We start from the raw sequence: 23,085 nt of genomic DNA, 5'->3' as shown, positions 1-23,085 counted from the left end.
TTTCTTGAAAGTCGTGGCATTTGTGCCCAATACACAATGCCGGGTACACCTCAACAAAATGGTGTAGCTGAAAGGTGAAATCGTACTCTTATGGAAATGGTTAGGAGTATGTTAAGTAACAGTATTGTACCTTTATCATTATGGATGCATGCATTAAAGACTGCTGCATATTTACTTAATAGGTTCCTAGTAAGGTAGTTCCTAAGACCCCTTATGAACTGTGGATAGGAAGGAAACCTAGTTTAAGGCATCTTCACATTTGGGGTTACCCAACAGAAGTTAGGATATATAATTCATATGAAAATAAGCTTGATGCTAGAACGGTTAGTGGATTTTTCATAGGATATTCTGAAAAGTCAAAAGGGTACAGATTTTATTGTCCTAACTAGAGTACGAGAATTGTTGAGTCTGGTAATGCTCGATTTATTGAAAATGGTCAATTTAGTAGGAGTGTTGAATCACGTAAAGTGGATGTGCAAGAGATTCATATTAGAAATCCAACTCAGGTGGATTTGTAACATCCCTTCCCGGTCCACCCGTTAACCTGAATGAACCGAGCCGAGACGCTACAATCTGGTTGAACTTATGTCCTGTCATGCTGATATCATCCTGTATGCTAAATATGAATACAAAACACTCCCAATTAAACTCTAAACTTCCAACATCTCCAAATAATCATCATAACACAATAACACTTTATGTATCTTTTCATAATTGTATAAATCCTCAATAGCATTTAATATTCAGCAATTAATTGCATTCATTATATATATCAAGTCTTCATGACCTAATCATACCAACTATAGTAAAATATTTCATATTCAATCATTTCCTCCAAATACTTACACCAAAATAATTACATGCTTCAATTATATTTCCAATCACATAAGCTCTAACAAATGTAATAATTATACATGCCATAAATCTTAATACATGCCATAATTCTTACTTATACAACTCTCAATCTACTATGACCAAATTAATCACTTCTGCTTTGATAGTACTCTTCAAGTCTTCAAGTAGCAACCACGATCTTCAACCTACGCGTGATAAAAATCGACGCGCTGAGTATAAAACTCAGTGGTGCTCATAATTCACATACTTAACAAAGTGTGATGACAACTAACTTAAAATACAAATTTCATAAAAGCATTAAAAATCATAGATTCAGTAAATTTCAACATCAATATATCTTTATAGCAAAGAATAAACTTCTAATGCATAACATAAATAATTTAGTTCAAATTATCTCATAACTCCTTTACATGAACTTTTAATCACACATATCATGATATTATCATAATCTTACCTGCTGTTCATTATGTTGTATGACTTCTGCACTTTTTAGTCACATCATATAAGTTTTGATTAATAACATCTCATAACTATATGGCTCCTTAAGAATTAAATAAATAAACTTATAAGCATATATAGCATTGTACTTTCATGATCTTACCTGATGTTCTTTATGCTGTATGAATTATGCAACTTTTATTAAAACTCAGTGAATATCGCAACGAATAAAGAAACATATAAGCACATACATATGTAGAAATAAATATGTACTCACATATGAAATGTAAGCATACATATCATGATACTTTCATTATCGTACTTGCTGCTCATTATACTATATGATTATGCAATTTGTAGTCAATATAACTGTATAGCTCCATAAGGTTATAGTGAAACCAAAGTGATAAGAGGTACTGTATGAAACTATATGAATACTGTATGACTGGGCTGCTATGGCCATTATATAATCATATCCACTCAACGGCATGTAGCCGGAGTACCAAACTATATGGGGCGCAGATCTGCTATCCTATATCGCGACATAGCCTTATCTAAGTGGTTTCTACCTAACCTCAATGGAGCATATTAGTGGTATGTCAATATATAAAACAAAAGCATAGTAACTGCGTCATAATTTGCATGCTTATGTCATGTTATTTTCACATGCTTGTGTCATAATTTGCATGCTTGTATCATGTTATTTTCACATGCTTATGTCATATTTGCATGCTTGTGTCATAAAATTAACTGCTTCATAATTTCATAAACCATACTGCTTACCTGTATGCTGATAGCCTCGCCAAGCGAGCAACTTGTGTCATGTTAGTTTCACATCATTTGCATGCTTGCATTTTGTGTTTATACATGTGTTCATGTTGTCTTTTTGTTTGAAAATGATTGAAGGCATACAAGTTGAGCAAAGGAATACAATTGCATAGAATTCATAACTTCATACACCATATTGTTTACCTCATTTCACATCATTTGCATGCTTGCATGTTGTTTTGATACATGATCTCATGTTGTCTATTTGTTTTAAAATGATTGGAGGCATACAAGTTGAGCAAAGGAATACAATTGCATAGAAAATGAGGTCCAAAAGAGTAGCAAAACACAAGTCGCGAGCGCGCCATGCAAAGTAGCGAGCGCGAGAAGCACATATGAGGATCAGTGAGTTTACAGGTGAGATTCGCGAGCGCGCAATGAAATTTGCGAGCGCGAGAAGTACAAAATGAGAGTCAGAGAGTTCACAGGCCAAATTCGCGAGCTCGACATGAAATTCGCGAGGGCGCGTCGTGTTTTCCAGCCTGCGCAGTCTGTACTATTTTGGTCATATCTCTCAATTTACAACTCCGATTTGGGTGATTCAAAAACCCATTGAAAGCTAACACATAGAGGAACAAATAACTCTTCTAGACCACTTCATAATTCCATCATTAAATGGGGTCAAAATCAAGGTGAAGTTACTGGTAAATTTTCCAGCAAAACCTGTTTCAGCATGAACTCAATATCTACTTCATTTATTCATTTCATCCCATGCTTTCTCACCATTTCTAGTTCTCTTACTCAACATTAAGCAACATATTTTCTCATTATCAACACACCACACAAATTCTCATGCAAGGAAATTAATTAAACTAAAAGAGATAGCACACCTTCACTCCAAAAAGCTTGAGCTCTTCTTTTAAGCTTCCTATTTCTTCTACCTTTGAGCTCCCCTCTCCTATACATAAGAACTTTGATGAAACATATACAATATAACTAAATTAGAGGTTGGATAACATAGAGCTTAAGAAAGTCTACTTACTTGGATAAAATAGAAGTTGAATTAATGCTTGAATCCCATGAAAATTGATGGAGAAAGGAAGGGAAAGTAAGGTAAAGGAAGTAGATGAAGGAGATGAAGATGATGAAGGAGATGAAGAAGATAAAGATGAAAAATGGGAAAGTGAAGTGGAAGTCTCGGGTAGACTCCAAAAATATCATGATTTTGTGTGAAAATTACCAAATGGTACCTCAAGTGTCAATAGGTTACAACTTAATACCTAAGCGTTATCTTTTAGTGCAAGTAAGTCCTAATCCTTATACTTTGATCTTTTCGCTTCCTTCAAGTAATTCCACTTCTTTTCATTATTTCAATTACATCCCATTCTACCCCACTCTATACTCTAATGACTCGAATTGGGTTTTGGATCAGCCCGACTCGACTCTAAGCAACGACTCGATTCAGTAGGATGTCACAACCTACTATTTCAGACATAGAAAAATGGGACGTTACAGGATTCTCCTAATGTCTCTTGTTCAGTTGTTGTTCCTCTTATTGTGTTACGGTTTAACAACATGGTCGAACAACAAAACAACATTCCAAACCCACAAAATGACCATATAAATGATGAACCAGTAAATAATGAATAAGTCACGAGTGAGCAAGTGATTTCACAAGAAATAGCATTACGGAGGTCACAAAGGTGAAGAAGGTTAGCTATTTCTAGTGATTATGTGGTTTACTCACTTGAGCATGAATGTGAATTGAGCGTTGATAAGGATCCAGTCTCTTTCTAGAAAGCCATAGAATGTGATAATTCTGAAAGTGGTTTAATGCCATGAAAGTTGAGATGCAATCAATGAGTGATAATCAAGTCTGGGACTTAGTTGAGTTGCCTAAGGGTTCAAAACAAGTTGGTTGTAAATGGGTTTTCAAGACTAAATGGGACTCTAAGGGCAACATTGAAAGATATAAGGCCAGACTTATCGCTAAAGGTTACACTCAGAAGGATGTCATATACTATAAAGAGACCTTTTCTTCAGTTTTCAAAAAGGACTCTTTGAGAATTATTTTGGTTTTGGTGGCTCATTATGATCTAGAGCTTCACCAAATGGATGTAAGGAAGTATATATGGACCAACCAGAGGGATTTGTGGTCATAGGAAAGGAGAATATGGTGTGAAAGTTGAAGAAATCAATATATGGGCTGAAGCAAGCTTCCCGTCAATGGTATCTTAAGTTCAACAATACCATCACTTAAATATGGATTTATAGAAAACATTGTTGATCGGTGTAATGATATGAAAGTCAGTGGGAGCAAGTTCATTATGTTAGTCCTATATGTTGATGACATTCTTCTTGCTGTGAATGATGTTGGATTGATACATGATGTAAAGGGTTTTCGCTTACATTGACAAGGTATTAGAGAGATTCAGAATGGAAAGATGCTCCACAGGAATAGTTCCAATTCAGAAATGAGATATGTTCAGCGAAATGCAATGTCCTAAGAATGATTTGGAACATAAGGAGATGGAGTCTATTCCCTATGCGTCAGTAGTTGGGAGCTTAATGTATGTTCAAACATGTACTCGATCGAATATTAGTTTCGCCGTCGGAATGTTAGGGCGATACCAAAGTAATCCGGGAATGGACCATTGGAAAGCTGCAAATAAAGTACTTAGATATTTACAAGGCACTAAGGATCATATACTCACTTACAGAAAGTCTACCCATCTTGAAGTGGTGGGATACTCAGATTCAAACTATGCCGGATGTGTAGATTCGAGAAAATCTACATTTGGCTACTTTCTTCTCCTGACTGGAGGCACAGTTTCATGGAAAAGTGAAAAGCAGTCTGTCATTGCTACTTCCACAATGGAGGCTGAATTTGTGGCATGCTTTGAGGCCACTGTTCATGCATTGTGGTTGCAGAACTTTGTTTCAGGTCTAGGCATTGTTGATAGTATAGCTAGACCGTTGAGAATTTACACTGATAATTCTGCAGCTGTTTTCTTCTCTAAGAACGATAGGTATTCTAAGGGTGCAAAGCACATGGATTTGAAGTACCTATCTATGAAAGAAGAAGTGCAAAAATACAAGGTGTCAATCGAGCATATCGGTATTGATCTGATGATAGCGGATCCGCTAACTAAAGGCTTTCTGCCCGGAATCTTCACTAGCCATGTTGATAGGATGGGCATTATAGATAAGTCCTTGTTAGCATGATGTTCAAACTTGTATATATATATATATGGTTATTTTGCTTATATTATTGTGACAATTGGGAATTTAATTAAAGATGTGTTTTTGCTTATTTATGTGTTATCCACATTATAAATGTATTACAATAATGGTTTGAGTGAGATAACAATAACGTTGATTATAACAATGTATTGTCTGTTGAATCATTTCTCGATTAAAGTTATTATGAATTGAGATGATCTGTGATGTATGGAAGGAATCATGTTGATTAATGACTTGTGACCGTCATAATCTGATGACTTTAATTCTAATTAAGGTTAACATGATAGATTTAAGAAATGCGCATGGGCCAAGTGGGAAATTGTTAGGTTATTAACATGAGTGGCCCATGTAATCAAAGGGCTAGTTCTAATTAAAGTAGCCCAAGATGATGGTTATTGGGCTTAATAGGATGAGGACCATTTAGGATTTTAATACCCTTCCTCTGCCTTATAAAAGATTAAGGAAATCAACAGCGTACATTGAGAGAGTGTGATGGCTACCTGAAACCTATAGTGGTGATAGGTTGTTTGAGAGAACATGAAAAGAAAACTCCCGCTGCTGTTGATAACTCTTTGACCATTAAGAGAGAACTTACGTACTAAAGGCCAGAGTGAAGAAATGTATATCTACTGTTACAGTGAGAATCGAATTGCCGCAACGAGGTAATCAATAGCTATAGATCAAGGTACGCTTCCACTTATTGTGTATTCTTATTAAACAAATTCTATGAACAATAAGATCTAGGCTATATTAAAGTTTATTTAACACTTTATTACCTCATTAGAAAACAAAATCCATTCATTTAAAGCTAATTTCACTTCGCAAGCCTTAGTAAAATAGACATTAGCTGTAGGATACTTAGAGCCTGAAAATACTTTGGTCACATCATGAAACAACTTTAACTTTTCGCAAATTTCTTTTGCTAGTTTTCACTTTTCTTCACTTGGCACACAAGTATAAGATGAATCTTTTTGTCTCAATTGAAAAAACATATCTTTGTAAAGCAAAGCAGTAGAAAGCATCAAATAAGTTGAATTCCTCCTAGTCTTACAATCAAGAGCCAACTCCTTAGTGCATGAAAATACGCATTAATCTAACCATTTCATCAAATGTTTGCCTCCTCTTTGGTGAGCCAGTCCAATGCACCAAACTATCATGCACTTTTTCAATAAAAGGTAAAATAATTGCTAGACCATCTTGCATAATCAAATTTAAAATGCGTGCAGCACAACGCATATGCAATAAAGAACCATCCAAAAAAAGAGTACTAGTTTGAAGCTTATCTAAAAGAAGCCCAAGCATGGCATCATTGGTAATACAATTATCCAAAGTCAAAATAGATAATTTTCTTTCAATATCCCATTCTATCTTACAATCAAGGAGAACATCACAAAGAACATCTTTTGTATGAGGAGATGGCACATAAATTAACCTAAACAAAAATCATGCAACAAATAATCAAGATTGTTATTAAATTTTTAATTTTTTAGTTTCATGATATTCAAACAATTACTATAAATACAAGTAAAAAGCAATATAAATAAAAGCAATAATACAATATATGGGTCAGAAAGTACTTTAAGATGCGACTTCGCAAAACCCAACAATCATCAATGTGGTGTGCTATAACTACCATGAACCCCCTCTTTTTGTTGCTTGAAGTCCACATAACACATGTTACATCAATCCTACTGTGAATCTTGGCCAATGTTTTGAAACATTTTTTTCTTCTCATAATCATACGTTTCCATAATATCCCTTTTTATTGTGTGTCTTGAAACCATTTTAAATTATGCTAGAAGAGAATGCACGAAACTCCTAAAACCAGTATACTCAACCATTCTAAGAGGAACTTATGTAAAATGATCATGCGAGTAAGCTCTTTTCTTTTTGTATCCTCATCAAAATGATAAGTGCTTATGGTAGACTTAATCACACCATCTACTTTTCTTTGTTCATTAATTAGAACTTTTTGCCTCATGTCCTTTATATTTTGAAAGTCCTTCCTATGAAATCTTTTTTAAATGTTGATGCAAATGTGAAGTCCAATGTTTACTTTCTCTTACTAAAAATATTAAACAATAATTACATTGAGCTTTCTCTTTCCCCTCAACAACCTTTCTTGTAAAATCATTCCAAACATCTGAGGTTAATTTTCTTTTTCTTCTCATTCCAACAACTTCAACTTCACAAGAAGCATGTTTATTGCTACTAGGTGTTGAACTACTATTTTTTAGAGTTGCTGAAATTGGAGTATTTTCACATGATAGTGGAATTTCATTGCTACCAACCTCCATTGGTGAGCTAGCTATTATTATTTGAAGATGCAATTTAGAACCTACATTCATAATATAAATTATTTTATAAATAATATGAATTTCATTAATTATTGCTTTTATATGTTGTATCTTTTCAAGCTCATCTCCTTTATGAAAAGATAAAAAAGAATAAAAAGTATAAAAAGTAAAAATGATCAGGTAGTTTCTTTAAACTAAGTAAAAATTTCTCATGGCTTCAACTTCATATTGGTTTGTCATTATTGTTAAGGAATAAGGATATAAAAAACAACTCTAGATTTTTTTTATTTATCTTTTCGCTTTGTTATCATCTTAGACTAAAATTAATTAATTTAAATTTATTTTTAGACTCTATCTTTATTTTCTACAAATATACTCATAAATAAGTTTCAAAATAATATATTTTAATAAATTCTTTCAAATCCTGTTTCTCTATAATTATTTACTGCATACAAACTATCTAAAAAAAGCCTCTCTCCCAACTTCATATTGGTAGTAGGTATTTTAAAGTTAATCAGTTAGAGAATTACTTGCCTAGTTTAATTACTTGAGTTTAATCTCTATCAACCAATCAAATGTCTCTGTTGAATTAACTAATTAATCATCAAACAAAGACTATAATTTAATGATTATACCCATCATTAATAAAATATACCCTATGCATACCAAGTGATTATGATACTGCATACGAATATGCTAAATTATTCAATATGCCATAGAATGATCATAGTATATCATGATAAATTTGGTATGCATATTTGGGGGTGAATAGCATGTATATTTTGACTCGGGGTAATAACTGAACAAAATATGAGTTTAATTGATTTAGGCTTACTATGGGCCTATGAGGCTTTAAGCCCATCCAGCCCTTAGTGCCGTTTTAGTCCTTGAAATCGGATCGTGACAATATCATTTTTTCAACACATGGTAAATTCACATAACATATAGTATTAATTTAATGTACTTAACATGTAAATAAATCCATTAATAAAGGTCAATTCTTTAAATTTTCTAACTAGTACATGCTTATAAACTTAAACTCATTTGTTAAGTTAAAGAGAAATATAATATAATATATTTTTTATATTTTTTTCATCTATCCATATATAATTTTTTTGAAAAAATTATATAACCAAATCCGAAGTATAGATTTAATAAATGTTATGTTTATACAGAAATTTCCAAATTGCAAGCTTAGCGAAAAATCAGAGGATTTAATTTAATAATTTTAAATAATTTCAGATGTTAAATTGATCAAAAAGATAAGTTACGACAATTTTTTCTCTAAATAAAATAAGAATTAAATTGACTGAAAATATTAAATTTAAAAAAATATATCTTGGCCTTGTAGACAACAAAACTAACATAACAGAATAACCCTTCAAATATCCGTCCGATTCCCGAGAAAGTCACAAAGCAAAACACAACTTTTGTCTTAAATCATTACTATGAGGCATCTCTTACCAAACAATGCTCTTCTCCTCCACTTCTCTTTTATTCCATTATTAGTTTAGTTTATTACTATTACTATACTATGGCCTCTGCTGCTTTCTCTCTCTAGAACGCGCCATCTGACTCGACCCTATCCATGGCCGATTCCGCCCGCCGGAAGCCGAGTTCTCAAACACGGAAGCTATCGTGGTGCTGTTCCTTAACTGGACATCCGCCTAGCCCTGAAAACCCTGTAATAATAGCCAAACCTCACCATAAAAAGCTTGAATCGATCTCCAAACCTAGTTCCAACTCGGTTCCTAACTCACCGCTTAGCTCCAAATCCGGGTTACATTTCGTGGGTAGAATCGACCCACGAAGGATACTTTCTCCTGGCCGTGTCTCTCCCATAGATTCTGATCCAACCGTCGATCCCATCCATGAAATCGTCGCTGACCCATCTCCAGCTGTCGATTCAGCTCCGAAGTCAAGATCCAACTCTTTCCGGGGCAAGAATGAGGCCTCTTTATCACATTCGGGTTCTTGGTCGGAGCCATGCGGAGGCCTGTTTGATGTGAGGCTGAAATTGAGGGGGAAGAAGGGAGCTGCTTTAGTACTGGAAACGACCTCGGAGGTCCTAATTGCGAATTCGGAGGTTTTTGCGGGGTTGATTACAGAGTACCGAAAAGGTTTGGGGTTGGCGAGTGATAATAACCTTAATAATGATTCGTTGAAGATGTGTAGAATAGAGGTTCCTGATGTGGAGAATTTAGGGGTTTTTCGGGACACAATTGAGCTAATGTTTGAGGAGGATATTACTAAGAAACTCTTGAAGATTGGGGTTTATAGAGCCATCGACATACTTGAGGTTAGTGCTCTCTGTTATTTCTTTTACATAATATATGTTGTTTCTATGTTTTTGTTTCCGGGTTTTAGCAGAAATGTTATGTAATGTGTGTAGAATACTTATGAGACCTTAAATTGCCATTTTTGTTAGGTGTGCTTGTCGTCTGCCTTCTTTTTCTCTTTCTTTTAAGCTTAAGCAAGTTTGAATACATGATAATTGAATCTTGGGGGGAACATTTTACTATGAATTTTATCTGAACGTTGTAATTTTAGTTTGAATCACTTAAGCTGCTTCCGTTTTTGTTTACCTTTGTGAAGAAGGAAAGAAAACAAATGGATCATGTTTTTAGAGAAGCCTTACCACATTAAAAGAAAACATAAAAATATAATTTTCGATCATGTTTTTAGGGAAGTCTCACCACATTAAAACAAAACATAAACATATAATTTTCGATTTTATGTTTTACATTTCTTTACCAAGTTTACATGCAACCTTTTGCATTGGTATTAATGGTGACCATGTCTCAGTTGTCAAGGATGAGCGTGCCAATACTCCAAAATTGTAGATGTGGTATATATTTTGCTTCACAAAATCTTGTGTGTACAAGTGCAACAAATTTGGTATAAATTAAGGAAGTGATATATATTTTGACCTGGCAAAATGTGAGCCAATACTCTCAAACTTCTTTTCTAGAAGCATTGGCAGGTTAGCACATATCCTCCTTAGGCCTGCAATAATTGATGCCAACATCAAAGATTGTGTAAATAACTGATGAAAAAATTACAAGAAAAAAAAATGTGAAAGTTAGATAAAATAAAACTGTGGTTTTAATTGATTTGGTGAATAATTGTTATTACAGAAAACATTCTTTGGATAGGATAGACCCAAAAACAGGGATCTGTATTACCAAAACCAGATAGCTCGAGATTAAGATTTTAGTAGAATTGATTTGATACATACTGTATTAGACAACTCTATGAATCAGGCACCCAGGCTCTTTTATAGACACACACGCAGGTATACAAGCATGCACCTATAAAATGGCGCACACACGCATTGCTGTGATATGATTTTGTTTGTTTTTTATACTTCTTCACTCATAAAGGTTTTTGAAAAGCACAACTTAAGAGACTAACGTTAGATTAATGTTTGTAAACTTTCGGTTCAACAACTTTATAATTGGTAATAACTGAAAGTTCATCATTCTGTTACTATATACAGCATAATCCATAGATCAGTTTTCCTTTTTTATGACATTCTGAAATATATTTTCAAGTGTTTATGGAACTGATTATCCAAACATCAATTAGAAACCACAATTTTTGCAAATTAGATGCAGCCTATAGGGTGCAAATTAAAGTCGCAAGGTGCACTAAGGTGCAAAGGGCTCTCGGAGCCTAGGCACAAGGAGCAACGCGCAGGCGCGCGCCTGTTTCAAGTGAGGCACAGGAAAAAAATGAACAAAAAATTCAAAATTGGAAAAAAAATTTCTGATCAGAAAAGGGAACATATAAAATCTAGATGAAGAAGTGGAGGCTGGATCACAAAGGATATCACTGGTTCTTGTGTTGCATTTTATTTCTTTTAACTTATTTATTTATTTATTTTTATGTAAGCAGGTGCTGCTAGAGAGCTTTATATTGAATAAAACCCTAGGTGACTTGTTCAAGGGAAAAAAAAAAAAAGAAAGGCGCGCCTTTCTTGAGCCTTAGGTGCAAAAAAGGCCAAGAAGGCACATGCCTCTACCCAGAGGTGATAGCCTGAGTGAAGTCGCCCGCATGAGGACTGTTGAGGCGCAAGCCCTTGAGCCTTAAGTAAGGCGGGCCTTTAATGCTCATTGGCCCCCAGGGATGCTTTACTGCTTGCAGTGTAAATTTCTCAAATTGGTATTGTCATTAGCGTCTCTCCCAAATTATTAAATTATACACCAGAACAATTAAATACGCAATCTTATGTCACTAGCACATTGAGGTCATGTCACATGTTGTCAGTCTATAAATGCACCAAACATCCTTGTTGCATTTTTACCATTGGGTACTACAGTTCACATAAGCGGTGAGCAATGTACCACTTTGATGCCATGCAGATTGTGCATTGTTTGCTGAGATTGAATTGTCTATAGCAGAGCGGATGTTACTTAACAAAATTTATTCTCAAATTTCCACATCACAAACAAATCAGATACGGTTAAGATTCCCAACACCCTGTCCCTCGATTTCTATTTTCGTGATGGTTAAAAGATCTTTAGGATGAATATGGAGGGAGGTGTTTAAGAAATTTTGACTCAATGATATGATAAAGATATAAATATGAACAACCTACAAAACAAGAGCTTATAGATTATGTTGGTCTCTTTTATATTCCAGGATAAAGCTGGATATATCTTTGGCATCATGTGGTTAGCATAGGAAAAATATGTATGGGAGCTTAAATATTGAAAATTTTTGTTTTATGGGTGAGTGGTGTTGTGTTTAATTCATCTAACAAGTTATTCTGAAACTATGATAGGTATCTGCTAGCATCATGTTTACCAAAGGTGTTTTGTCCTGTTTGAAATACCTTGAGGCTGTTCCTTGGACTGAGGAGGAAGAGGAAAAACTAAGGGGTCTTTTTTCAGTGTTCAAGTTTGAGGAGACAGCAACTCAAGATATTTTAGCCAGACTAAATTTGTGTAATTCAGTAGGTCAACAAAATTTAGCTAGACAGCTAGTTTGGTCTATCACCACCTGTACAGATGCTAATGCAAGAAATGAACTAAAGTCATTAGTTAAGGGTCTTTTTTGCAAAAGCTCAATCTATGAGAAGGACCAACCTGAACTTAATAAGGATGATCTCTATGTTGTTTGTCAGTCCTGTCTAGGTTCACTGGCAACCCTCATGGAGGAGGCCTCGCACACCTCTCCCAAGGGGAGCGTGATAAAAAAAGAAAGAGGTAAACCATTGATTGAACGCATCTCCAGACAGGTTGACAACATAAATTGGTTGCTGGACCTTCTTCTTGATCGGCAGATGGGTGAGGAATTTGTGGATATGTGGACATGTCAAGGTGAGCTACTTAATTTGCATGAGAGTACATCTCCCATGATCAGATATGAGCTTAGCAGGGTTTCTGCAAATCTATTCATTGCAATGGGGACCAGAAAACTGCATTGTCGCTCAGAAGCAAGAGCAGCACTTCTCCAGGCATGGTTTTGTCCAATGCTATCAGATTTTGGTTGGCTGCAGAGATGCAAAAAGGGGTTGGACATGAAAATATTGGAAGAAGCCATGGGTCAGACACTGTTAACGCTTCCTCTGAAGCAGCAGTATACACTATTTATGGAATGGTTTAGGTGTTTCTCCAAGCATGGCAGTGAATGCCCTAATCTAAGCAAAGCATTCCAGATTTGGTGGCGCCGATCATTCCTAAGAGGCTCAGAAACTTATTCCATTGAATCTAGGTAATTAGGGAGGGTTGTCCTGTTATTTTCCACTCCCCTGACGTCGCTAAATGTTAGGTTGAGGATTCTGAAATAACTGGAATTGAATAATGTAGATTAACCATGTAGAATTGTTGTAATAGCTAGTAAAGATAAATGGTAACATATTTTCTGAGATTATCTACATCTTTATCAATTGGTGTATGTCAGAAAATTGTGAAAGTGGAAAGTGAGTATTATAGTTCTTTCTCACGCGCAAATATGAAGTTCAGTTCCAAGATTTTCACTTCCAAGTTTATTCTTTTCTTCTTCTTGTTATAACTTAAAATGAGTTGGTTAACTTTTGCGTCATTTTCATTTGTACAAATTACTATTTAGTAATTGTGATTTTAACCTAATTAATCATCAGTTCGTTTTTAATTTTTCAAGAAACAAATTAAACAGTTCCTAATATTTATATAGGTCAAAATAATTTTTTCACCCAATGTATACATATAAAATTTGCCAAGTGGATGAAAGAAAAGCTAAAATATCCATGTATTAGGTAGTAATTAAGCCATTTAAATCCTAGTACTTAAAATGCGTAAATTTGCTCCTAAAGTTTATATGATTTGTCTTGTATTACCCTCAAGTTTTTGCAGTACTTGTTATGACCTTGCACTTTCACATTTCAGTAATGATTATACTCATTGCTAAAATGAAAGGACTTTACAAAAGTTCAATCATAACCCTACACTTTTACATTTTATTTTGTCGAGTGGCTTAGTTATTATTGAAATATTAAAGTGTAGAATCATGATAATTGTCCATAAACTAGAGGGTGCCACAAGGCAAATCATGTAAACTTCAGGGACAAATTTTGCATTAGGTCAATCCTAATATAGTCCACCATATTTATTTATTTATTTATTAGAATAAATATTAAATCCGCCCTTAACTCTTGAATTTGTCTACCTAATTGTCATTAAAAAATTATAAAAAATAATTATTTCAAATAATAAAAAGAAGCTTTTATAACAATTAACAATATTATTCCTAAAAGACTTATTTAACCTATCATTTAAATTAATTTGTATATACATACATACACATGTTATTTTAGTTTTATTTCGCTCTAGTGTGAGGTGTCTAACGAGTGTGAGAGGTCCCCATAGTAAGATCTAGGTAGGTAATAAAATTGTTGATTTAGCTTTATCAATTCCTAAAAGGTAAAGAAATTGTGTTACTTAAATAAAACTCTTTCTCAAAAGTTTGATTTCATAGGACTCTTCTCAAAATTCTCTCCCTCAATAATCTTTCCAAACTACCTTTCATAAAAAGGTTAAAAATATTTCTACAAAGTTTTCAACCAAATAATTCTAACCATAGAAGGTGGATTTTACAATTCAGGCCCTTGGATTTCTGCAAAAACTCTTTCAAAGATTGACATTTTAAGCAATGGGATCCATTTAAACCTCTGAGTCTATTTTTGACCTCATACTTGAAAAGATAGGCTTTGTCAGTTCTAACCATTTTAATCTTAATGGAGCAAAAATCTGTTCCATTATCTCTCACCACTTTGATTGTAGGAAAGATCCTGAAAGAGATACTCAACTGCTAAAATTTTTAAAATCATTCAACTACAAGATTGGGGACAAGACCTATCTCAAACCAAAATCTAGGCTGTGATAAAAATCATTATTGTCAAACCTTTTCTTATTGGGACTACCAACAAGCATGGACCAGTGCCTTCTTCATAAAAAATAGACACAAAAAATAATTTTGATTTATTGGCTCAAAAGCCAACAATTGATATGAAGAAACTAAAGTCTCATTCTGGTTCTCAAATTGATTGAAATGGTTTGGATCTCTCACACAAATTCTCCCCGACCATAATTTTGAAGGACATACTTTTTTCCAGAAAGACTATATTCCAACAGAATCTGAAGTCTCATTTGACCCGGTGCTACTCTTTTTCCTCAAAATTTCATGTTCCTTAGGTTATTTATTGGGAGTATTACTTAAAGAAGATCCTACTAGTAAAATGTCCATTATGATTAGAAAATTTAAATCAAAATGGTGGGATAACTTCAAATAGGGATGCGTATCTATCCACGATTTTAGCTTAAGAAAAATCGTGCGGACTTGAGTGAATTCAGGTTGAAGCGGACAATATCAATTTCTGGTTAGATTTGAACTATTACAAAGTCAGAGTCACAATAGATACACCTAATAACCCCTTATCTACATGGAAGCAAATAAGTATCTATATGGAACCAAATAATCCTCTTAAAGAAAGTTTGTATAATTGAAAATCTAGGTCGCTATGGATAATATTTTGAAACGAATTTAGCAAAAGAAATATATCAAATATCATTTTCGAAGAGGTTAGAAATGACAATTAGAAACAAAACAGCAACAGATCAAATATCATTTAAGAACTATCGGTTTTAACTTTAGAAACACATTATAATCCATTCTAAACCGAATTAGAAACACGCCAAGTTGGTACGAATGTGTTCCACTGCTAAACCAAATTAGCAACGAATTTTATATTTTAGAAACCGAAAATCTGTTGCTATGCGAATTTCTTTTAGTGTTAACACTTGCGAGCATGATCGCAAGTTTTTTTTAATCAATTACCATTTAATATAAATTCTTTATATTTTAAGGCAAAATGACTTGCCAACTTTTCAAATAATTGCATTTTCTCTTCCACGAAACACAATAAAAATATTATTATGGACAAAAAAATTATTATCCTTTTGGGTAATTAAAAATTATTATCCTTGAGTTGTTACTAGTAGATTTACCTGTGCTATGCTTCGGGCACAAATATTTAATTATTAAAAAATATGTATCAAAAAAATAAATTAAAGGGGTGTATTAGATTAAGCCTCTGTTAAAAGATTTTAAAATTTCAATGGTATTCAATCTAGATTTTTTGGAGTCTATTAAAATTTTGTGGCTTTCAATTCATACTCTTATAAAATCCATAAAAATCTGATAATATTCAATTATGACTTTTTAAAAGCCCATAAAAATTTGATTGTATCCAAAAAATTTATTGATTCAAAAGGATTTGATAAAATTATTGATTTCATTCGAAAGGATATGAATAGAAGAGTCATTCATAAATCTATCCACCAATCCAAAAATTTTGGAAATATTTTAAAATCTAACAAAATCTTAATGCAATACACTCCTTAATAAGGATAGAACAAGGCAAGTGAGGTACCTGGAAATTTTAAACTACCTGTATAGGTATCTCTTTAAAATTTTAGTATTCGTATCCGTTTTAAACTCATTTAAATACTCATTTAAGTATCCATATTTGAACTCGTTTAAATTTTTACTACTCATATCTATCCAAAATCCACTTAAAGTACCTTTTAAAAGGGTGAGGTACCTGCGAATCATAAATTCTCCAAATTCGAACTTATTTAAAATAGATTTTTCACTAATAATCGATAGGATACCTGTGGTTACCCACTACCGAACCCGTTTAATATAGCGGTTAACGAGTAGCGAGTATCCAAAGATCTATACCCATACCCTACCCGTATCTATTACAGGTAGTAATTTTATTACTCATATACATTACGAGTAGTAATTTCAATATCTATATATATTCCAAACTTATTTATAATTACCCATATCTTCTTTAAACGAAGCGGGTACCCTAAAATAACCATCCACTTCCGTCTCTACCCCTTAAGGTGTAAAACAATGGATTAATTATTAGATTAGTTTTGAATTAATTCATGTATTGAGAATTTGATATTTTGACAAAAATTAATATTAATGCTGCTGCAAATTTTTCAAAAGTACTTTAATTATTTTTTGAAATTTTATGGCTTGATATCAATTAAATAATGATTTAATCAAATAAAAAAATTTAGATAAGCTTTGAAATAGTTGAAGAACTGAAGAATACAGTCTGCCATTATTGTGGTCGAACCACCAGGCTTTGAGCAGCAGACGATAGGCCGTGCATTGGACCATATATATATATATATATATATATATTAAACTTGGGATTTTTCGACAAGACGGTCACCGTTCAGTGAAGAGACGAAAAGCCTATGATCTTCCAACCACATCGCGACTGTTCTGGGAGGATGGCTGCCGACGATGCTAGCCATTGCAGACATTTTATTGTCGACAACGGTAGGGTATTAATGAAGAAAAAAAACGATTTTGAAGAAGATGACAGATTTTGCTTTTTGGTTTTTCATTGTTTTTCAGTTTTTTAATTGGGTTCCAAAATCTTTTAATTTTGTTCAATTAGGTTCCACCATTAGCAAGGACAACCACATCAACATTACAAGTGTACTGATCGAATGATGGAGCCTGCCATTTGTGCATCTTAGAGTGCGCCTCTTGCTGCAAACTAGCAGTACGAGACCGGACCGCTCGCCACTCCAATAGAAGCTGACGTGCTCTACTAAGGACAAATCCAGCATCATTATTTTTCTGCTGCCATACTATCTCATTCCTGTTACTCGATATACTCCACAACAGCATACATGCCTCCTCTTGTTTACTTTTAGACATGGTATCAAAAACATGAGCAAGCCAATCATTCAAAGAGGAGATTAAACTCCATCCCAAAGAAGACGTGAACCACATAGATTAAGTAAAAGAACACATGTACAGTACACGTACTGCGGTTTCGGTATGACGTGCACAAACAGGACATATCTCCTCTACCTCGACATGGCGTCTTCTCAAGTTGACTAAACAAATCATAATTAAAACACTAGGTTTAAGTTATCTAAAATTTTAAACCCAATAAGTTTTAGACATATTTCAATTAAGTATTTACTTAATCTTTTTAGGTAAAATTGTAGTCCCTATAAATTATAATTTTGCCCTTAACATCTCAAAACTTATTTATAATCAAGTCACACTTGATCCATCTTCTCATTTTACTTTCTTATATCAATTCATATGTGTGTGATACATTAAGTTTCAAATATGTAGGTGACAAATAATTAATTAATTTATTTATATTTGAAGGTCAAGAGCATTGTCTAGCAACATATCAAAACTACCCAAATATTTAAAAAGTCAATAGTGGTTTGACTTAACCTTTCAGCATGGTTTCTCAGTGTAATTAATATCCTTTCATCAATAGTATTCTGATTTAACAATTTAAGCATGGAGTGTTTCTGCTATGTTAAATCCCGTGAGTGTTTTCAGCAATAACTATTGATCTCTTGAATGAAATTTCAAATCCAATTAGCTAATTTCATTTTACCTTACGTAAAGATTTCATAATCAGTACTAGTAAATAACAGTTATAATAGTTTTTCTAATTTATCTAGAGTGATAGAATCTGGTTATCGCGAAGACTTCTGATTAAAAGATTATGAAAGAGTCTCTTGATCCAAAAGTTGCAAAAGCAGCAAAAGTTATTGAATGGAGGAATTAAGGAGGCATTTATAGAGAATGGAGGTGAAAAAGTGCCAAAATAGGGGGGAAAAATATATTTTGAGTGAAAATTTTCGAAGGAGGCAAGATCGTGCCATATGGTATGAGAGACTGAATCGGACAGTTGGAGTGTGCCAACCACACATCACGATGTGGCGGTCGTAAAGCATTTACGGCGACCGCTAGCCACCTGCAGCGACCGCATGGTAAGGCTACGGCTGGGACCACTTGCTGACATGTTTCATCTTCTATTTTTCAACTTATATTTCGGAGCTTCATTCTCACTTGTCTAAAGTTGGGATTTGACGTGCGAGATACTTTGAAAAGTTTCGAATGTCTAGTTTGCATTGCCACTTATCCCATTCAAAAATACTAATTCTAGCTCCAATAATGAATAAAAGAGTGGTCAAAGTTCTCCTTTGACTTTTGGTTTTGCTTTGTTTCTTGACCAATTAAGTTTCATTGTGAGTCGTTCCTCTTGCATTTGTTTTTTAACAATCTAAAAAACACATGTTCATAGTTGCCCTCCCATCACGACTATCAAAAAGGATTTGGGAGAAGTGATGGTTAATATATTCACTTAGAAGATCCTTTCGGATAAGTGAAAAATAATTATACTTAGACGATCCTTTCTAGGAAGTATAAGAGTAAAGATATATCACCTGAGTTATGTCTAGAGGAAGTGGCTAGAAGGTACCAGGAAACTCCATCATTAATGGTCAAGTCACAATACATAGATCGAGGCAGGATACACAATCTGCTCTAAATGCCAGTATGACTAATCCATAGATGGGCTTGTAGTGCTTGAACTCAAACCTAGTCCATTGAAGCATAAGAAGGAGTAGGTATCTAGTTTTGGCCTTATGCAGGTGCAGGCATTTGAAAAAGAGAAGGATCCGGCATTCGAGAACAACCTTTAGCAGGCCTAATATGGATACACCAAAGCAGAAGGAAGAGGCAGTCTTGCATGGCGAATGCATGATAATCCTCGTCTAGCCAAATAAGATCCTTGGATGGGAATCCAATAGTGATCATATACTCTAAATTGGTGATGCCAAAACCATCAGCATGTCAACAAATGGGAGGGACAAGAACCAGCCACGACAGTCCCACCATGTCTCAGAACAATACCTCCAGTCAAGTATCCCTCAAAGAACAACTTGGGATTAGGCTAGAACATAGGCATTCTGAGACCCAGGAGAGAGCATGTCATACAATGGAGCTAGAGGACATCATAAAATTTGCAAAACAAATGAAGTTAGGGCATATAACAAAGAAAAAGATTCAGGTCATAAGATATACCTCATGAAAGGACAAATGGCTTAGTTGATCCCTTAGTACCCCCAACTCTCTGATACCGGGAGCCTTTATGTTATTTCACCCTAACTCAATCGAAAGCCAGGAAATGGCCGTCTCCCAGAGAATAGGTTGGGTAAAAAGGACTCTCATAAGCCAAAGCCTACAAAAGAAGTACGTTAGAACCCCCAAAAATAGGTGAAAAGAAAAAAGAGAAAAAAATAGTGAATACCTCCCACAAAAAGTAACTCATGCCGATGGAGGTACCTTCCTTAGACAAGCTGCAAATACGGTCATACATGGAGCATAATACTGCTCTGCCCCTGGCTGGTGGTGGGGCAATACTCACCGAGGACGCTGAGTCCCTAAGGGGGTGGATGTAACACTCTAAACGAATCCCAGATCGGCTAAGCCTAAGGTGTGAGTAAAGTACATAAGAACGAGCAGTCTTTAAACTAGCAAGAGACCTTTTGGGCTATTGAGTTGGTTCTAGCCCAAGAACAAAACCGTGTGGGCCTAAGTGGGTTCAGCCCAAAGCGGACATTATCTTGCTAGGCCTTGGGTTCCACATGATATATGCACCAAATAGTGCAGGAGACTGTCAGGAGAGTATTAAAATAGATGTATTGATCAACTCGAAAATCCTCCATAGAATAATGAAACAAGACATTAGTTACATGGTTATACAACCATCCCCCGAGAACAGTGCTGCCAATACCCTCTGGGACAATACCTATCAAATCCTGAATTTGGGCCAACCAAGAGATCTTAATTGACAGAAAACTCCAAAGGAAGACAATCAAAAGCCAACCCAATCATTGCCACCAGCTCCATACATGTGTGAGTAAGCTCTGCATAAGGCATATAAAAGTGTTAGTGGAATGCCACTACTGTTCAGCCAAAACAATAAGAAGAACTTTGTTGCATAAAGAGCTCGGGTCCACAGCAACTAGACGCTGAAGGCCAAATGGAGCAAACAGGTCCTTGAATAGGCCCCTGAGCAAATAAGTCTGCAGGTTAGCCAAACGGGTCCTACCTCCTTGGAGCCTAAGAGTCCTAAGAACTTCACCCTAAAGGAAAAAGAAAAAGAAATTCAAGAATTAATCAATTCCTAATTAGATAAGGAATTAATTGATTAAAGTAGTGCATTCCTAAAACTAGCATCTTTGCTACATAAGGAATAAGAAAGAGAAACATTAGAATTAATTATTCCCAATAAGATAGGAAATTAATTAATTAAAGTAGTGCACTCCAAAAATGGGCATCCTTTGTCGCGTAAGGAATAAAACGTTCAAAAGAAATTCCAAAAAAAAAAAAATTCCTAAGCAGATACAAAATTAACCAATTCAGCAAACAATAATAATTTCTAAGAAGAAATGGCATTAATTAATTTAGCAGAAGATTCCTATGCAAACATGGGATCAACTGATTCAACAAGTAATTCCTAAGCAGACATCTTTTGTTATGTGTGGAATTCAAGCAATTTCTAAAGCGGACTTAAAAATAAACTTTATTCTTTTAATTAATTTTAGAAAACAGGCATCATTTGTCAAAAATGAATATAATTAAAAGAGTAAGAAAGGGCACTTACAACAGTGATAGCCTTTAGTGATCGCGATGTGGCTCTCTGAATCCCGGTGCAACTGCTTTAGATCAGATGTATTGGGGCTCGAAGAAAAAGATCTTGATAAAGAAGCCATCCCTTGAAGATTCTTGAGTTGAGAGGGTTTGAGAATTTGAGAGAAGAAAAAGAATGAAAGACTATGAAATGAGAAGGTTAAGCTTCCTTATATAGCCATCCAAATTCCCTAGTTCAAAAGTCAGTGTTCTACCACTATGAAAAAATGTGTATTAGCGATCAACAAATCGGTTGCTAATATTTTTTGTCACTAAAGTGACCGAAACTATGACTAAGACGATCAGTAGCACAACTTCTTGTCCCTAAATTCTTAGCAACCGAATATGGCGTCCGTCGCCAATATTGCAAATGTGGTCGCTAATCAATTCATCTCATTATATACAAGGTAGTCACTAATCGATTGCTAAACATAACGATAGCTATTTCATTGCTAGTTTGGTTGCTAAATCTATCACAAATTGGTCGCTATATATATCTCCAAAGACTTTGTAAAATATTGTGAGTGGTCACTAATCAGTCGCTATTGTATTTTTGGAAAAAAAAAATTTATTTTTTCATAACAAAAAATTTTCACCTGTAAAATATGACAATATATGCTAATTCAAGTAATTCAGACAAACAATCGCAGCAATGAAAAAATTACTAAATTATAAAAAACATTGTTATTAATGTGTGAAGATAAATATACAAATTATATTGTAATAGATACAGAATAAACATGATAATAAAAAAAGAATTCTAAGGTGGCGTATGATCTACAAGGTCTATAATAGGACTCTGAGAAGCAGGCAGAGTGGACGAAGCCGGGGGATCAGAGTGATCTGTCGGTGCAGAGGGAGCTGGCGGTGCAGTAGGTCGATTTCTAGCATACATATCCATCAACTGCTACTGCTGCAATATCAGTTGTTGCTGCTACGCTTGAAGCTAAGCCCGTAAATCCTGAATCTCCTTGGCACGTGCCTCAGCTTAGCTGGTGTGGCGGTTATAAAAAATGTCAGACTACGAACCATTACCCTACACTTTTCTCATCTTCCCGCCTCCTGCAGCCTCGAGATAAAGCTACAACTCATTGATCGTAGGCTGCTCAATAGTCTGGACCTGAGATACAGTAGCTCACTCTTTCCCAATAGTATAGTTATCCTTACAAGTATAGAACATAGCAAGATAAGAATAATGCATAAATATTCAAATGTAGATGGAAAAAAAAATCCCCAATTGTGCTTACTCTAACAAGCTCGGCATGCCTATCAATAAATGTCACCCCATCATGGTCCTTCATATGTGTAAATATGAAGACCTCCATTGGGGTAGGTTGACGGTTGAACTTCTTAGCCTACATTACATTTCATAAAATGTGAACATTTCAAATACATTTAAAAATAAAGCTTAAAAAATGAAGCCACGTAACATTCTATAAGTGGATTTCCTTATCAATTT

At 34.6% G+C, this 23,085-nt stretch overlaps 2 protein-coding genes and 1 long non-coding RNA gene across 3 annotated transcripts; 1 reads left to right on the top strand and 2 right to left on the bottom strand.

The window, feature by feature from the left end:
* Positions 1 to 8,995: 8,995 nt before the first annotated feature.
* On the top strand, positions 8,996 to 13,478 carry LOC105629570 (PRLI-interacting factor). Its single transcript, XM_012211181.4, has 2 exons — positions 8,996 to 9,900; positions 12,388 to 13,478. Exons 1-2 carry the CDS (start codon positions 9,190 to 9,192, stop codon positions 13,321 to 13,323), a joined length of 1,647 nt encoding a protein of 548 aa, XP_012066571.1. The 5' UTR covers positions 8,996 to 9,189; the 3' UTR covers positions 13,324 to 13,478.
* Positions 13,479 to 17,564: 4,086 nt separating this feature from the next.
* LOC149497718 (uncharacterized) lies at positions 17,565 to 17,909 on the bottom strand. Its single transcript, XM_089719267.1, has one exon. It carries the CDS (start codon positions 17,907 to 17,909, stop codon positions 17,565 to 17,567), a length of 345 nt encoding a protein of 114 aa, XP_089575393.1.
* Positions 17,910 to 19,315: 1,406 nt separating this feature from the next.
* Positions 19,316 to 21,798, bottom strand: LOC149497717 (uncharacterized). Its single transcript, XR_016320132.1, has 5 exons — positions 21,601 to 21,798; positions 21,046 to 21,079; positions 20,242 to 20,860; positions 20,016 to 20,172; positions 19,316 to 19,900 (listed from the first exon to the last, which is right to left on the bottom strand). It is a non-coding gene; the product is annotated as an uncharacterized LOC149497717 (long non-coding RNA).
* Positions 21,799 to 23,085: the final 1,287 nt, after the last annotated feature.

The sequence above is a fragment of the Jatropha curcas genome, chromosome 3, assembly GCF_041381405.1.
Source record: "Jatropha curcas cultivar XTBG-Jc1 chromosome 3, XTBG_Jcur_1.0, whole genome shotgun sequence".
NCBI lineage: Eukaryota > Viridiplantae > Streptophyta > Magnoliopsida > Malpighiales > Euphorbiaceae > Jatropha > Jatropha curcas.
The sequence above is the reverse complement of the archived record's forward strand: the minus strand, read 5'-3'. Positions and strand labels throughout refer to the sequence as shown.